Source organism: Diadema setosum, chromosome 18, assembly GCF_964275005.1.
Source record: "Diadema setosum chromosome 18, eeDiaSeto1, whole genome shotgun sequence".
Classification (NCBI taxonomy): Eukaryota; Metazoa; Echinodermata; class Echinoidea; order Diadematoida; family Diadematidae; genus Diadema; species Diadema setosum.
Genome location: NC_092702.1, coordinates 16,848,500 through 16,866,922, shown reverse-complemented (window position 1 = coordinate 16,866,922; position 18,423 = coordinate 16,848,500). Strand labels below are relative to the sequence as shown.

General features: G+C 39.6%; 1 protein-coding gene across 1 annotated transcript in view; it reads right to left on the bottom strand.

Annotated features, from left to right (window-relative positions):
* The window catches only part of LOC140241681 (small ribosomal subunit protein mS39-like), a 39,886-nt gene extending 26,995 nt beyond the window's left edge, over positions 1–12,891 (bottom strand). The window contains exons 1-9 of the mRNA XM_072321423.1: positions 12,797–12,891; positions 7,754–7,855; positions 7,124–7,169; positions 6,358–6,426; positions 5,615–5,722; positions 4,888–5,011; positions 4,192–4,313; positions 2,903–3,015; positions 48–135 (exon numbers count right to left, since the gene is read on the bottom strand). Of these exons, the coding sequence (XP_072177524.1) occupies positions 48–135; positions 2,903–3,015; positions 4,192–4,313; positions 4,888–5,011; positions 5,615–5,722; positions 6,358–6,426; positions 7,124–7,169; positions 7,754–7,855; positions 12,797–12,858 (834 nt within the window). The 5' untranslated portion in view covers positions 12,859–12,891. The remainder of the gene's footprint in view (positions 1–47; positions 136–2,902; positions 3,016–4,191; positions 4,314–4,887; positions 5,012–5,614; positions 5,723–6,357; positions 6,427–7,123; positions 7,170–7,753; positions 7,856–12,796) is intronic.
* Positions 12,892–18,423: the final 5,532 nt, after the last annotated feature.

The window sequence follows — 18,423 nt, the reverse complement described above, 5'->3', positions numbered from 1 at the left end:
TCAACTTTTCCTGCTAAAAATAAATATCTAATCTAAAAAGTTCTTACCTTCACCAGACCCCTGATCATGCTGTTGTAGCAGTGAGCATCTTTTTCCTCGATGCTCTCAAACAGGATGTCAGCTGCATTACCATCCCTGAAAAGAACAACAAAAAAAGATAGATACAGCCCCGGTGCTACGGTGCAATTAACTCACTGATAAGAGGCCAAAGCTTTTGAATTCTTAACGGTCATCGAAGCGCTGTGCGGAGGGAAGGACAAAAAATCTCGAAAGTTCACCTCCTCGTATCTCCCTTATTTTACCACCAAATCCCTTGAAACTTCACACATATATCAAATATGAATATATCATCCTTCATATGATTTTTGGGCGAAAACGCTGATGTATCTTTCGAGATATGTGTATTTTTCTGCTTGAGTCGACTGTGGGAAAGGGTTACGATTTTTTCCCGACACAAGTCTGCGCCTGCATGAATATGCATTTGATCAACATATTACTAGTCTGTATACACCAGACTCACTACCTGCGAAGTCTCGTGTTTGTGCAATCAGTAGTTAGGTGAAAATAAGAGCAAAAAGACAACCAACTTTAAGAGAAGATACTGGACATGCACAACTAGATCATCCTCCTGCGCATGCGTTTTCTACTGGTGAGTGCACGCTTAGCCAATCAGCGGTGTCAGGCTCGGCGCAATGCGACAGAGGTCGATTTTCGGTCAGCAGGGTGGTGAGTGGGCAAGAGAGGAACCCTGCTTTGTGCTTCAACTGTTTCAAGCAGCACAAAAACCAATACATCGGACTGCGTATTCCTTACGCCATGGATTTTACGTGGGTCACAAGTGACAGTGATCTCGATTTTTTCCAGACATAGCTGTGCGCCAAATGATACAGAAAAGATATTTGGAGAGCAGCATGGATATACTACCATAAGTCATATACCGAAGTTTCATTTTTGTGCAATGAAGGAAAATGTGAGAAAATAACACTTGTTTTGAGACCAAATTTTCTGTTTTGGAAGCTAAGTTTCGACATTATTTTCACACGTTTATCCTCAATAAAACCCCAAATAACTAACATTACGAGTTAGAGAATAGTTTCTTCTTCAGTTTGCTGTATAGATTTAATCATTTGATGGCTTTGAGGTGAGATATTGCGATTGTCCTGCAACACTTCCCCAGCGGTTTTACGCACACAAGCTGTCTACTTTTTGCAACTGAGGCTTCGAGGTCATAAGCTTTTGGCGAGTTAATTGCACCCTAGCGCCGCGCCTGGATAAAGAAGGAAACCTAAAATGAGCATGAATCATTTTTTTTTCCATTCATCCAGTTGAAATGCAATTAGCAAATCCTATGACATGACATTACAATCACATATTGTTGTCGACATCCTCTCAGTGGAATAACTCAAATGTTTTTGACACGAACATGAAGACATGAATTTACAAAAGGTGGCCATTATCTGTACACACTTTCCACTACAACAGGACACTGGACACAGAACATTTTGAATATGTTACTCATCTATATGATAACATATTTCTGCCTGGTTACTGTCTTCTTTTCTTTTTTTGTGGCAGGTAGGGAATCTATTTGTGGCTTCATGTACTACAGAATACTGCACTTCTGCATTCTACCTACGTCTGGTTAAAAGACTGGGTGAAATCTTGATTTAGGCTGTTTTAGATCAAAGGTGAGCTGGCTCAGTGGTCAGAGCTTGTGATTCACAAGCAACAGGTCCCTGGTTCTATTCCTGCGGAAACCTGCTGCCACCAAACACCACATGAAAATGCCCTTTTCCCCTCTGCCAGAAGGTTATAGATACTCAGACAGAGGAGATCCAGCTGCACTTCCTGGAATGATAGCAGTGATCTGCATACTCTAACAAACCAATCCCTAATCATGAACCTTATGCCAGTCAGTAGTATCTTTGACTACTGTACCAACTAGAAGCACTGCCATGCCACTTGAAGGAGTTGAGTTGACCTGAGTTTATTGTAGAGAACAATGGTTACAAACTTGCTATCAGCTGTATAAGCTGCTTTTCAGCAAAGCTGCGGACAAAGGCTAAAAAGCAGAGGCCAGTGCACATATATAATTATATAGGATTTAGCTCCACTAATTAGCCACAAAAGGTAGTGCAGGTCAACCAAAGTTTAATATCACAGTCATTGTGTCATTCATTACAGCTACATTTTATTCCCACTGTGAATGACAATAACTATAAAAAAAAAAATAGTTCTATTTACTCCATCTGACTACAATGAAAAGTGTAAGAATCACTGTTCCTTCCTTAGTGGAGAATTAAAGTAAAAATCAAACTCATGCACATTACAAAAGTTGCCTTTAATAAATAGAGGTAAATCACACAACAGAAGGACAGAAGTTAGTTTCCATTCCGTTTATTTAATTCGACTCTTACAGTGGATTTGAATATCAAATGGATGGCCACATTAAACTTGAAAGTAATTTCATTTTGCTGAGGATGAGCTGATTTTGCTCTAACTGCCCAGGTATTGACCGATTCTGTGACGCGCTATGTGTATTTTTGGCATGGGCAGCGCCATTACTGCGGTGTCTCAGCCGACCCCCCCTTCCCACTCCCCACCCCTCTCCCTACATTAGCACGCGCGCAGAATGAAAAACTGATGCATGGTTGCTTTAGCCAATGGGCGTCTCGTACTGAGTGCGCGAATGCTTGCTTAGCGCGCGAACCTTTGTTACAAGTGCGCGATAAACATGTTGCCCGTGGGGTGGGGGAGAGCAGGGGGGGTCGGTTGAGACACCGCAATTTGAGCTCATGGCTGCGCCCAGTGCCATAAAATGTCTGCTGCCCTCAACGAACCCGAATCGGTCAATACTCGGGACGGGTCTTCCAACGGGTCAAGGAGCAAATTTTTGGCTCACTTCCAAAGTGGTCCTGCAAGCTTCCTCCTAAATCTCCTCTGGGGTTTTGTCTCCTCCTGGGTAGACTCCTGCACCTCCACAGGTTCTGATTCCTCTGTGTTTTCACTGCCTTCCTGCAATGACATAAAAACAACTTAATGAAATTATTTCTTCTTGAGGCTCCTTCAATCAGGATTGCAATGAGAGAATATATCAAACAGATTAGCATATAGATGAGGACAGATGCGGGGGGGGGGGAGGATAACAATCACCCAAGTGTTTCATCTCTACTGATTTAGTGCATAATTTAGTCTTGATATGCCACTGAAACATAACTAACAGAGAGGGAAGTGAAGAAAGCACTGTGGTATGATGGGTTAGACCAGGGATTTGTAACCAGAAGATCTACGTCAACGGAGTTGGAATCCTGTGGAATCCTGCCCGGTGAGTTAATCCTTGAACAAGATGCTTTGCCCACAATATCCCTCTTAACCCAGGTGTATAATTCCGAACTTGTCAATACTGGGGTGATGATAATAATGGCATGGCACTTTGGGAGAGCAGTTTGAATCAATACTGAAGAGGCTGCCCTAAATACTATCAACATATCATAGAGCGAGGATGTTTCCATGACAACATCATATATAGTCAAACATGTCTTGGGGACCACCTGTCTATAGTGGACACTTGCTGCCACAATATTCTCTCCCTGGAATTGAAAAAAAAAAATCAAGAATTAAACCTCTTGCATTCAGTGATCCCCCTCGGCCTGGTTTAATGGAAGCCCAGTTCCACACTTCCATCAATGATGACAATAACCCAACAATTTTCTGTGTATTGTGTGGCTGACACTAGGTCGAGTCCTTTCTGTTGAAAAACTAATTTCCATTCTTTCTGCCAGAGTTTCTGCCTCTCACTTTAAAACTCTATACTTATTGTCAACCAAATCATTAACTGACTGGTAGCAATTCAGAAACTCAGAAAGATACTGCCTCTTCACAATTCATCTATTTGAGGAAACACAACAATCAGTCTTGTAACCTTTAGCATTAGTACACATAAGGGGCATGTCCAAGCGACGTGAATTACAAATACCATGTGAGGTGTGAATTACAGATACCATGCGACGGATTGAAAGTAGCCTGCATCCTGAACCCGTTCTGTACAGGAACCTGGTGGCCTGCGTGCTAAGTCTATGGGCATTTCAGAATTGAGTATATAACGGGTCAATGGTCACCTTTTTATCTTTTCTCACACACGGCTTCTATATCTGTGCCGGTTTGACTTTCTTTCAAAATTTCATGTCATACCTCTGCTGCAGCTGTCTTGGCAGAAAGAAGATTGTGCAGGACATCAGTGACTGGGGGCTGACAGCCGTGGAAGCAGAGAAAATCTAGAAGAGCTCTGTTGGTTTTCATGGAGACAGTATGACCTGTATCATACAATATGAAAAAAAAACAACAACAACAACAAATAAAAGCAAAAACATGTCATTTGAGATTGTCAAAGCGTTATTCCAACAACGGGAAAATTCAACCTGGCACCTCTACCAAAACGTTGTCTGTTCATTTGAGTAAATTTATTCAAAATCATGCAAACATCATGAACTGTAGCATTTTCTTTTAATGACTGTGACAAGTACACACACACACAATGGGCATAAAATATTGGGATCTGATCATTGTGGCTTATCGTCGCTGGGGCGACAAGACCTTGTATCTACAAAACGTCAAATGTTCAGCAGAGCAAAAAAACATAGCAGCCAAAGCACTAAATCAAATGGGATAGCCTTTCCTTTGACATGCCGTGGTGGTTCATCTTTGGGGTAAGACAGCTAGGATTTAGACAGTACATCACTTAACTGATTATCTGACCATTAATCCAAAAAAGTCATTTTCACCAAAATTTGAGATACAAGGCCTTGTCACCCCAGCGATGTTATATCAACTAAAATCCTAAAGCCTCATGTAGCACAATTTTCAACCAGGATAGGTGGGTTGGTTCACCTGAATCTTTCAACTCTTGGTGAGCTCTGAGGGCCCCCTGCATGTCATTCCTTGAAAGTCTCTCCAAGATGGCTTCTTCACATGGCTCTTGGAACTCCGAGCTTTCAACTGGTGGGAAATAAGCCTGTGAACATGTTGAAAAAAAAAATGCACAAGTTTCATACACCAGCAAGATGAACAAATCACACAGGTTTTACCATCAACTTTTGTTGTTAGCAAATAGCTAGTAAACCATTTGGTACCTCCCTTGACTCCGGAAGAAACTTATCTGAAGACTTGTTCAATACTACATTCCAAATACCACATCAAAATATAATTAAAACAAATTGCAACTGATTAGCGAATTGCCCTACATCGACGTACATTGTAAATAAGCACTAATTGATCAGTGTTTCAGTAGTAGCCATGACAATAGAAATCATGGGCATACATACTCGGGCAGGATTTGATCTAAGGACAGGCGATTTCATAATCTGAATAATCAAAACAAAGTTGGAAAAAATAAATAAAAATTATGATAATCATCATCATCATCATAGTAACAACAAAGCAGCAATGCCTTCAATCAGCAAATGTACTTAAATGCCGAATTGGACTGGAAGATGAATCTCCCCAGTCATTGAGATTACCAGGTACTAATTACAAAAAAACACACACACACACACACAAAAGGGGGGGGGGGAGTGGCTAATTGAAAGTTAAGATGGTGATGTTATTTGACACTCACCTCTATCTTGGGGTCATCCCTCTGTACACCAAGAAAAAGTTCAGGCTTGGTCTTGATGACATACTGTGCTGCCTTCTGGCCAGATTCAGTGGCAAGAGCATATCGCCTCTGAAAATAAGCAAACAAACAGACAAACACACAATCTATTACATTAACTTGAGTACCATGAATCAGACATTGAACATAACTATTTAAAAACATTGTTTAGACTTTGAAATTTTGACAGGAGGTAGTCAGAGGAATAAAATTGTCATTCTTGAAAAAAAAAATTCATATTGCCATTATCTCGACCAAATCATCTTCCTTTGCAGTTTTGGGGATTTGATACACTATATTCAGGACTTCATCACAGTAATATGACAACCGATTACAGACAGTAAATTTTCAAGAGTACTCTCTTCACAGGATCATTCACTACAATACATGATACGTTCTTCGCAGCACATAGCATAAGTGATGAACAATGATAAACATTTTGACATCTTGACGCCCATTCTATCCATATCGTGTGATATGTGCACGTTAAGTATCAGTATGAGTGTTATCAAAATTGACCTCTGTTTGACTCTCTGGCTGCAATGTCTGTACTGCTTGCTTCACATCACTTGGGTATTACTGTATCTTACTTTCTGTAGCTATCACATGTAGAACTTTAGACCGGAAAGTATAATGTTCATACTCGACATGTGGTGAACGCATTAATCTTATCTCTGTAAGACATCAAAATGGAAGGTGTCACTCACACGCTCAGCAGCTGACTTAGGAAGAAGATACGGATCATCATGGAACATGTATGGCAGGGCAGTGGGATCCTGAAATTAATAACATGTTTGAAATGTAATATTGACATGTATACATTATCATTCAATCCTGATCTACACATTAAAATCTAATGCACATACACAAGTAAAGAAGATCCTGATGCTGAACTTTCTAAGGGTTTTCTTTCTCTTAAATGAAGGATAAACACTTGTTTAAATTTGGCTGGTCTCATAACATTTGAAAACACCCCATCAAGCACACCCAGTTCTGTGCAGTACTTTTTGTGGTCTACTGGTCTTCACTGCTTCTTGTTCTCGTGACAGAAATCCAATTACTCTGCTGAAGAATATATTTCATTACTCTTCAGAGCCAAACAGTCACACACACTGTAAAATGAGCTTAATACCTGGCATGTATTTCTTTCCCTGATTAATACAGTGGACTCCCATTATAATGAAGTTTTCTTTCGTTTTATCGAAATTTCATAATAACCGAACAAACAATCAATGAAAAACATGAAGCAGATGTTGCGGCTTCAACTTTTACTTTGTTGTAACCGGAATTTCATTATAACCATGTTCGTTGTAACGAGAGTGCACTGTACTTGATTTCTATTTTATGACATGAACATAGCATACAGTGTAGACGAATGATATTTCAGCTTACAAGAAGCACATATGATAAGTCAATGATTCAAACATAAGTACAGAGTGATATTTGTGCAAAACAAAGGCAGTATGCACATACCTTGGCAACAGTTTTACTTAGAGCCCTCAACACAGCCAACTCATCCCTGCAAAGAAAAGTGATGTACATGTGTCAAAACATTCTCTCATCAACATACATTGAACTGCAAATAGAGGGCTGAGGGGCTACATTTACTTCATTTGGTGCAAGATCCTAGGTAGGGACTGCTGTGAAACATATACACATCTAGGTGAACAAACAAACTAAATGGCAGTACTGCTGAAAAAAAAAATTCTTCGTGTGTGGTATACTATTTCTCTACATCTCAACTGACGGTCTGTGTTCTGCTCTTGAGAATGCATATTCATACATATATACATGTCTATAATTATGGGCACAAAAACTTGGTGGATTCCTCGGACTTTGTGGCATTGGATGCAAACTTGAACTTCCTTCTAACATGAAAAATGAGGCAACCCAATAATACAGTAGAAGCTCAGATGAGAAACTGATATAGTTTTCCTTTTAGAAATCATTCATATTAATACCTAGAATGTAATAATAAAGCAAACGTGCACACAGCAAGCAAATATACAAATACAAACACACACACACGCACACACACACACCCATTTACTTGAAGACACAAATAAAAATGAGCTCTGTTTTCCATTGATATTTTCCACTTACTTTTGAATTCTCTTTGGTATGACAATAGCCTCTTCTTTCGTTTGCTCAACAGTGGAGCACCTTCGTATCTGATGATGATCCTGGACTAGTCTGGAAGCAATTCTGCAAGGAGAAGGCATCATCAAAGTTCTTCATCAATCTTTGTTCTTTTTCTTCTTTTGAGGAAAACAGAACAAAACACAGCGATAGAGTAGATTTGGATGCCTATCTCCAGACTAGTAAATATTAAGGTATTGTGAAGACAAAAAATTCCTCGACCCTTCCTGACATTGCTATCTTACGATGGCTCTTTGATACCAAGTGCACTAGTGTATATTTGTGGCATGAATAAACCAAATTTAACCCAAACTGCCCGGTGGATTTTTAGCAAGCGGATACAAATTATTGTTATGTTAAAGGTCCTGTTTACCATTGGGAGCAGTGACTTAAAAAATGTTCAAGATATCACTTTTGATGCATATGGGTATGATAGTTGTATCACAAATTATCCTACAATATAAAATGTTTGTTTGTTTGTTCATCCATCTGAGAAATGGCTGGATAGCCCATATTCAGCTACGTTAAGCTGGTCTTCCATGGGGTCCAGTTTGATGTGAGGTGGGACCACTTCACCGGGCTAAACACCCTGCTCTTTGCGATGAATGAATGAAGCGGGATCTTTTACGTGCATGAGTTGTTACTCTCTCATACACGGGACCTCCATTTTATGTCCTATCCAGACAATAAAGCCTAAGCAAGGAGATATTACTATTTTTCTCATTAAACCATAACTGTAGACAGTTTAGTCTAGAAACATTTTTATTACAACTTTTGTTCATATTTTGTTTATTCAATAACATTCAACATTGATTATACGGATTCAAATTTTTACATTGGTTGTTTCTATTCCTAAATCTCATTTTAGAACTATTTTGAAGCACTAATGCTGGGTTTTTGTTTCATCTGCAAATGGTAATTTATGCCTTTAAAGTGTGATTTGAAATTTTGTTTAATTTCCTTTAAATGCATGTACCCTAGCATTTCAAAGCTTAAGCCAGGTAACAAAAGAAAGTAGTTTCTCGTCCAGATTTTTAGAGAGAGGGGATGATTGTTATATCATTTTTGACCTAACGCAGCTGCACAGCGCAAGGTGCCAGCGTAGTTTTACACCACCGCACATAATGATTTTTTAACATGCACAAACTAACCCTAAACATTTTAAACCTAAAATACTTGCATCTGAGTATCCTAAGTTGGGTAATGGTAGAATATGTACTGTTTATTTGGATGCTTTCTAAACATTTCAAAATGACTTTGTACAGTACTTACAAATGTATCGTACTGACAGCTGCACTACCTTGTACGTATTGTACCACGACACACTACTGGCTGCTTGAAAACTCTGCAGAGCTTCAATTCAAGCGATCAAGTTACAATGTATTTCATAATGTGTAAAAGGGTCTACCGGACTTTGGAGACTCAAATGCAAGTGTCTTAATACATTGTACATGTAGGTTGTGAAACATTTAGGGTGAGTTTGTACATGTTTGAAAATCATTTACTGTGCAAAGCGGCACTAGCATCCTAGCATGACGGCATTTTAGGCTTAGTTATTGAACTCATCAGCTACTAACGTGCATCATTCTATTTCTACTCATAAGTGTGCCACACATCAGATTGAAGAGAGATTTGTATTGTTACCCTGCTGTAAGTTTCTATATCCCTACAATTTTCCCAATGAGCAGCTACAAATAACTTACATGTACTTGTACTTCTGTCAGTTATCCCATCCCCCCCCCCCCACACACATACATTATCATTATTATACAAATATACTACAATCAATACATATTATATGCTATTTTATTTGACATAAAGTGGGCTCTATCATGTCTACTGGTAAATTTACTAAAGAGTAAGCTGACCAGAGTTTGGTCGCTTAAGCTTTTCTGCCATATTTATTCAATTAAAATAATTCATACAAAATCCTATCTACAATAATATATGTTGAATATATTAAACTACTTTGACTGCAATGTTGATTTTTTTTTTAATACTGTACATCAGAGAATTTCAGAAAATCCAAAAATACACTGTACATATGTATGCATACATATCGCTATGATAACCAACCACAATCAGACCACCCCCAGCCACAATTAGGGCAGGCACTATACACATTCAATGTCAATGTGTGTACAGAGCTGCTGAAAATGCGCCACAGCATATAAAACTACCTTGTTGGCACAAGATTACATTGGGGACATTGCGGCACCCGTTGGTTGTCGAATTCTGGCAAGTCGCACTTGCATTCAGGACCTACACATGTAGTCATTGCATCGGCACATACGAAGGTTTTTTCTTTTGCGTTTTTACCAATACAATCACACTCTGAGCTTGCGATAAGTGAAAAAAAAAACAAAAAAAAAACCTCCCAACAGAACAGCGTATTTCTCAATTTTTAACACTTTTTCAACGACCCTGATTCTTACTTCACTGGATTTAAGGCAAGCTTCGCGCGCTTTGAATAAATCGAAATGGCTCTGATTTTGCATTTTGACAGCAAAAGTTGGGATTTTTATGTTTTTTTTTTTTTTTTTTTTTTCAGGTGACTAGGTAAGGGGACTTTCCTGCTGTGAATGACAATGCCTGTGTGTGAAATAATGTACTGTAAAACGAGGAATGTTCGCGTGCATTTTAACTTCACAAATATCGTGAGCGCCAAGTTTTGCAAAATTTAAATGCACGCAAAAGTTTTTGTCTACACTATACGCATTGAATGCCAGTTGCAGTTTGCAAAAATTTCATGCCGCAAAAAAGGCCATCAGCTCCAATTCGTGAAAATTTCATGCCGCAAATAGGGCCTATATCATGTGTTGTGACAACAGAATTTGCTGGTTTGTGATAGAGTAAAACCCCCAGTTTTCAGTCGGCCTCTGGCTTACTCTAGCTCTAGAAACCTCTGCTCTAGTAGATGTTTCTTACCTACATGTACTTTATTTTGACTCTGCTGAGCTGAGGAAGCTACTGAACATAAATCAAATCAAGACGAGGTTTCTTTATGCCATTATCATGGGGTGTGGCCATTGCATTACAATACAACGTACACAACATCTCTGTTTGTACTACAAGTGCAGTGTACGCTACATCATGTCTTCATCCGGCTAAAGGCCCACCTATTGATATATTACTGTACGAGCAGAAATTTTCGCGTACAGATATTTTTGCGAATTGCTAGGACATTTTCACGTGTTGTTAATTTCGCGGTTGCGAGGTCTAACTGTACTTATCTATTCGCACGTTGTTATTTTCGCGGTTCAAAGGCGATTCGCGAAATTCACGAAAATAAAGCCACCGCGAAAATTTCAGCTCGTACAGTAATACACAGCCCTACCTGATTGAGATCCATGACCCTTGTAAGTAGTACAGACAGTGCAGTGGAGTACTGCCTGCACGGCTGCACTACTACTAGAGTAAAATATCCCGTTTGCGGCAGTTTAAGCATTGTTTAGGGTTTTTCCAACTTGTAAACAAATCAGGCAAATTATTTTCAACCATTTCATATATCATAGACAGGATTATTCATTAACGCAATTGTTTTCATAAAAGAAATTTACCATTGACCAACGCAGTTTTCATGATTTACCAGGGCAAAACCCGGCACAATTTTCGCCGATAAGGGCGATATGCGGCGTAGCATTTCTGCTTGCGGCACGATGTACAATCCCTATGCAATACGCGCATGCTCCGCGATCTTTAGCTGAACGCCTTCACATGTCTCGCGAACATTGCGTAAGCGCCAGTACCCATTGCGAAAGCACGTGAAAATAGCGGGCGCACATGCATTGGCTGCAAACAAGATCGCAATTCTGGCGGTGTTGTTGATGTCTTTCTCGTGTTTTTCTGAATTTTTCGATGGTAACGTTCACTTTCCGAGCAAAAATGGCGGCCCACATCGGCTCGCGAAAATTCTATTTCATGTGAGGATATATGTTTTCAAAATCCATGAGCATTGGGAAAACGACAAAAAAACCAAGTTTTTTGGACCATTATTTCTTAATTGTTATGTTAAGAAGTACCGAAATTTTTATTTTGGATGCGATATGTTGTCATTTAGGTAAGAAAATTTCACTTTCGTCAGAGATTGTGCCCATTTTATCGGTTGGTTTTTGTTGATTGCTAGTGTGTTAGTATATGTGTAGTGTGCATGTAACAGTGCAATGCTGTGTTTAGCGGTATATTACCGTGTATGTTGTACCTGCCGCGAACGGCTGCACGGCCGCTTACTGCCGCAGTTACTCTACTCTAGTACAACAGCCTACACAGTGGTGAAAAGCTGTATTACTGTTAATACGGTTGTAAGTTGTAGTCTGCAGCTGCGGTGCAGCAGCACCGGCGGGCGAGCCACATTGTACAATTGTATTGTACTAGATCATAGATGCTCTAGTACACCAACTCCCGGCAATTCCGGCAACTGACTGCCCTGGCTGGGTCGTGATTGTTGAATAACGTGGTAAACGATGAGTATTGTGTATACTCAATGAGTAGAAACCTTTAGGCCCGAATTCACGAAGGTGGTACAAACAAAAGCATGGTCTAAACCATGGACAAAAACCATGGAGCGCCAAGTGTCAAACAGAATATTTCGTTACGAAATTGGTCATTTCGTCTACAAAATGACTGTTTCGTTAACGAAATTATCATTTCGTGGATGAAATGTTCATTTAGTTACAAAATGTTGTCATTTCTTTACAAAATAATCCTTTCATCGACGAAATGACTGATTTCGTAGCGAAATATTGCATGCGACACTTGGCATTCCATGGTTTTTGTCCATGGTTTAAACCATGGTTTCATTTGTACCACCTTCGTGAATTCGGGCCATTGTGTATTGTGATATTTGTGTATACAGCGGTGCGGTTGCCAACTCGCCTCGGTCATCATTACGCACACATTCTGGAAAGATAAACCATGATAAATATTGTTTTGACAAATAGCAAAATGTTCATGAGACACTTGACTCAATGGAGGTGTTGGGTTTGCACTCAAAAGTGAAGTTCTTACCTAGAATAACGTAACATCTGAGGGACATGAAGAGGCACACGGTAGCCACAGGGCGCTGCCATCTTGATAAGTAATGTCGAAGAGGGCGTTGCGGCCTATTTTAGGGCTGATCAAAGAGGTTCTATATATGTAATAGAGCGCGCGCTCGCATACAGAAGCGGGGCCAATTGAAACCGCCATTAGCAAAGAGGTCGACTACTGTACCAGAAGACTGAACCCGGAAGTGCCTATAGTAATACACGTAAAGTACAGTTTCGAAGATGAGGTTGGGTTGGAAAAATCATTCTAATTTTAAGGAAAATCAATATTTGTCCATATGCCTCCGGATCTTATAAGAGAGATATATTCTCAACACAGTATACGTGTTTTGATGAAAAAAATACTTGTTCTAATGTGTCAAATATGTGCCTTAACATGAAGCCAAAATTGCCAAACAGGCATTTATGCCTTCATACTACATAATAAAGATTGCAGAAAGGTACAGTGCAGTGCCGTCGGCACTGGTACAGCAGGGAGGTGGGGCCACCTCCCTGATCAGACACTCATACAACACACACTCCCACACACATACAACACACATTCCCACACCCAACCACACACATACGCACACACATGTACACACCAAACCACATTTTTTTTTTCAAATTCTTACACACACACACACACACAAAACACACTGTGTGTTGTGTGTGTGTGTGTGTGTGTGTGTGTATGTGTGTTGGAATTTGAAAAAAAAATGTGGTTTGGTGTGTACGTGTGTGTGCGTATGTGTGTGTTTGTTGTGGGTGTGTGTGTGTGGGAGTGTGTGCTGTATGCGTGTGGGAGTGTGTGTTGTATGTGTGTCTGATGTTTCTAAGTGACGTATATTATGTGAAATCAGTACTCCCATACCAAAGAGTATACACTATACCTTTCTGCAGTCTTTGCATGAATGCCTGTTTGGCAATTTTGGCTTCATGTTAAGGCACATATTTGACACATTAGAGCAAGTCCTTTTTTCATCAAAACACGTATACTGTGTTGAGAATGTATCTCACTTATAAAATCAGGAGGCATATGGACAAATAATGATTTTCCTTAAAATTAGAATGATTTTTCCAACCCAACCCCATCTTCGAAGCTGTACTTTACGTGTATTACTATAGGCACTTCCAGGTTCGGGCTTCTGGTAGTCGACCTCTTTCGTGCGCGCGCGCCACTGTTCAATTGGCCCCGTTTTCATTTGTACGCACTGAATGGTGAGCGCTTACTCTATTACATATAGAACCTCTTTGGGGCTGATCTATAGTACAGTATACAGTAGATCACCGAACTAAAACAGTTCGGTGGTATAGAAAGATGGTATAGGTCCTACAGTAGATTTTCCTCCTCACCCCTCATCCCCGATAAACTCTTTGGTTGAAATAACACTGATGTGAACCATGGAGCTACGAACTAAGCATAATTATGCAATACAATGCTGCGATACTTTAGGCAGTTGTTTGCATCTAAAAAAGAATAAAATAAAACAGCCAATCGAAAACAAAAATGTTGATGCGAACTCTCACTCCTTCTGCACCAGTCCTGGGTAGCAGTTTAGGCCCTACTTTGATAAAAAGAGAATTCACAGTTTCACGGTATCACGGTTGAAAAGCTCCATCCGGAACATCACTCAACGTTGATAGCGGTCTGTGAGGGAACAGTATCTAATCGAGCTGTGCGCTCTTCAGCTTTTGTTTAAACAGGGCTGCACACTGGCGCCGGTCCGACGGTCAAAGACCGGTAAAAGTCACTGTCGGACCGGTAGCTTTTCAGGAAATCCACAAGTTACCGGTCCGACATGACCAGTAAAAAAAAAAACATTGGTGGGGTCAGTAGAAAGAAAAAGAGCAGCCCGATCAGGGAGAACAGAGTGCAAGATATCGCACTGTTCAACAAGTTTTACGCAAGTTTTCATTTATGTTTACCGGTGCAATTTGTACAGTAAACGGGATTAGTTTTGAGCACTAGCAGTCGACCAGTTATTCGCGCTCGTTTGCGCATTTGGCGTTGCTCACGCACTGCAATACATGCAAAGCATGTACAGTGTACTTGAGTAACTGCTTTTCGTTTGCTTGCGATCGGCGGTCATGCCAGACAAGAAGCATTGATAGAAGCGCACTCATTTCTGGGTCATTTTACTCATGATTTTTAACGCAAGATCGATCCGATCCCGGCTTCGCTGCAGCGTGGCAGTTACGTTAGAACTAATTTACTATAGTGTCGATTTTTAGAAAAAGTAAAAACACATTCGATATTCAGCGATACAGTAAATGGATCTGATTGCGTTTATTTTCATTTTACACAGTCATTTCACAAATGAATATTTTCAGTCGCTCAGAATGGTCTCATAATGAAGATAGGCGCAAAAAAGGATCACGAAATCGGCCCTTCCGTGAACTTTTAAAGAACGCATGCACAAAATGTGAAGAGATAACACTAGGGAGAAAAAAAAAATCTTGAAATCATGGCAGCCCCGCTTACATATTTGAGGTAGAAATTGTCCCAAAAAGGATCATGAATTCGACCGGCCGCGTCGTATCTTTCAAAAGCTTATGATGTACGAAATGCGAAGAGATTATAGAGGAGAAAAAAAAAATAAAGGGAACATTTTGGTGAGTGCATCATAAAAGATTACAGCCGAATAACAATTCATGAAATCGACGCAATCCCGTTGAAATTTGAGGAAATAATAGGCGCAGAAAGGATCTTGAATTCAGTCCTGCATGCCGTGTTGTTCATCAAAAACGCATGCACAAATGCGACGAGATTGTCGGGAGAAAAATAAAAAACACATTTTTACCCTTCTGGTGCGTGCATTACAAAAGATTACATCCGAAGTAACTCATGAAATCGCCACAATCCCGCTGATATTTGAGGTAGAAATAGGCGCAAAAAGGATCTTGAATTCGGCCGTGTCGTATACCTTTTAAGAACGCATGTACGAAATGGGAAAAGATTAGCGGGAGAAAAATAAAGGACACATTTTCACCCCTTTTGGCGATTGCATCATATAGATTAAGCCGAATAGTAATTCATGAAAATTTCGCAATCCCGTTGGAATTTGAGTAAACAATAATAGGCGCAAAAAGAATATCGAATTCGGCCTTGCCTGCAATGAATAATTTTGAAAACGCATGCACAAATGCGAAGAAATTATCGGGAGAAAAATAAAGAACGTATTTTCAACCCTTCTGGTGAATGTATCACAAAAGATAACAGCCGAAATAATTAATGACATATCGCAATCCCGCTGATATTTGATGTAGAAATAGGCGCTAAAAGGATCGTGAATTCAGCCGTGACGTATAAGCATGTACGCGATGCGAAGACTTTAGTGATTATTGGGTGAAAAATACAGGACACATTTTCAACCCCTTTTGGCAAGTGCATCATAAAGATTAGAGCCCAATAATAATTCATAAAATCATCGCGATCCCGTTGAAGTTTGAGGAAACGACAGGCGCAAAAGAATCATGATTTTTGGCCGTGTCGTGTATATCTTTTAAGAACGCATTTACGAAATGCGAAGAGTTTATCGGGGAAAAATAAAGGACACATTTTCAACCCCTTTTGGCGCGTGTATCATAAAAGATTGCATCCGAAGTTATACATGTAATCATCGCAATCCCGCTGATATTTGAGGTAGAAATAGGCGCAAAAAGGATCGTGAATTCGGCCGTGCCGTATACCTTTCAAGAACGCATGTACAGAATGCGAAGAGATTATGGGGAGAAAAATAAAGAACGCATTTTCAACCATTCTAGTTGGTGCGCGCATCACAAAAGATTACATCTGAAGTAATTCACGAAATTGCCACATTTCGGCTAATATTCAATGTAGAAATAGGCGATAAAAGGATCGTGAATTCGGCCGTGTCGTACATTGTATACGCAAGTACGAAATGCGAAGAGATTATTGGGAGAAAATAAAGGACACATTTTCAACCCCTTTTGGCCCGTGCATCATAAAGATTACAGCCGAATGATAATTCATGAAATCATCGCAATCCCGTTGAAGTTTGAGGAAACAATAGGCGCAAAAAGTATCATGAATTCGGCCATGTGGTGCATCTTTTTAAGAACGCACTTACGAAATTCGAAGAGTTTATCGGGAAAAAAAATAAAGGACACATTTTCAACCTCTTTTGGCGCTTGCATCAGAAAATATTACAGCCGAAGTAATTATATTATGAAATCGTCACAATCCCGCTAATATTTGAGGTGGAAATAGACGCAAAAAGTATCATGAATTCGGCCATGTGGTGCATCTTTTTAAGAACGCACTTACGAAATTCGAAGAGTTTATCGGGAAAAAATAAAGGACACATTTTCAACCCATTTTGGCGATTTATCATAAAATATTACAGCCGAAGTAATTTATGAAATGGGCGCAAAAATGATTGCAAATTCGGCCCTGCATGTCGTGTGCCTTTCAAGAACGCATGCACAAATGCGAATAGATTATCGGGAGAAAAATAAAGAACTCCTTGGAGCCCGTGCATCAGAAAATTTCACAGCTAAAATAATTCATTAAATCGTCGCAATCCAACTGACCACCAAGAGCAGGTTAGGCAGCAAGTTCGTGCGCCGATGTTTAGAAAAAGTCGCAAACGCATTTGATACAATCTAATTTTGTTCATTATCATTTTACACTGTAATTCACAAACAAACATTCTAGTTTTTCCTATCAATAGATAATGCAAGTATTTAAAAAAATATATTAATCTGTAAAATGTACATGGGTTGGGGGGGGGGTACGTCCATGAAATACAAGAAAATAAGTTTATTTTTTAGGTTGTCTTTGTTGACCGGTAAATTTTCTGTTCAGACCGGTAAAAATTGTTAAAACGGGGCATTTACCGGTCCGACAGAGACAGGTTGGACCGGCAGAAAAAATGGGTTAGTGTGCAGCCCTGGTTTAAATATCATTGAATCCTTGATGGAAATTAATGAGTGGGGAAGGGAGTTCCAATCTTTGGCAGATTTTGGGAAAAAAGACTGTTTGAAGCAGTTCGTCTTGCTAAAAGGAACTTCAAGGGAGAGCGGGTGAGATCTTCTTGTAGACACGGAGGGGTCTCGTTTCTTAAATTCCAAGTAATCCGTAATAGAGAGATCTACATTGTTGTGGATCATCTTGTGCATCATGACCTGCCTGTTGATGAATCTTCTTTGATGGAGGGGTGGGAGTTGGAGGGATGCAGAGAATACTGAATCCATATCGATTTAGTTTTTTATAAGGCAGGTATTGTTCAATTGTGCCGGATAATGTTTTATTTTCTTATGTTGTTGTACGAAATTCATAAATGGAAATCAAAAGTTTAGCTGTAATATTTCGTGCAATTCAGTGCACGAATGTGAGCCTGATTATTATTTTTTTTTCACTTTGACATTTTTATTTCCATACTTTCATTTTAAAGTATGACAAAAATAAGAACGCATTGGAAGTTTCTATCACAACACTGGTATACAATATTGATTTAAACAAGACAAAAGTAGGGATTACTCGTTGAAGTTAGCAAATAGGCCCTAAATCCTAATAGATGAATGACGTTGAAAGTTTAAAGGGGGAACGAAACAGAAATTAAAGTATTCATGCGATTAATAATT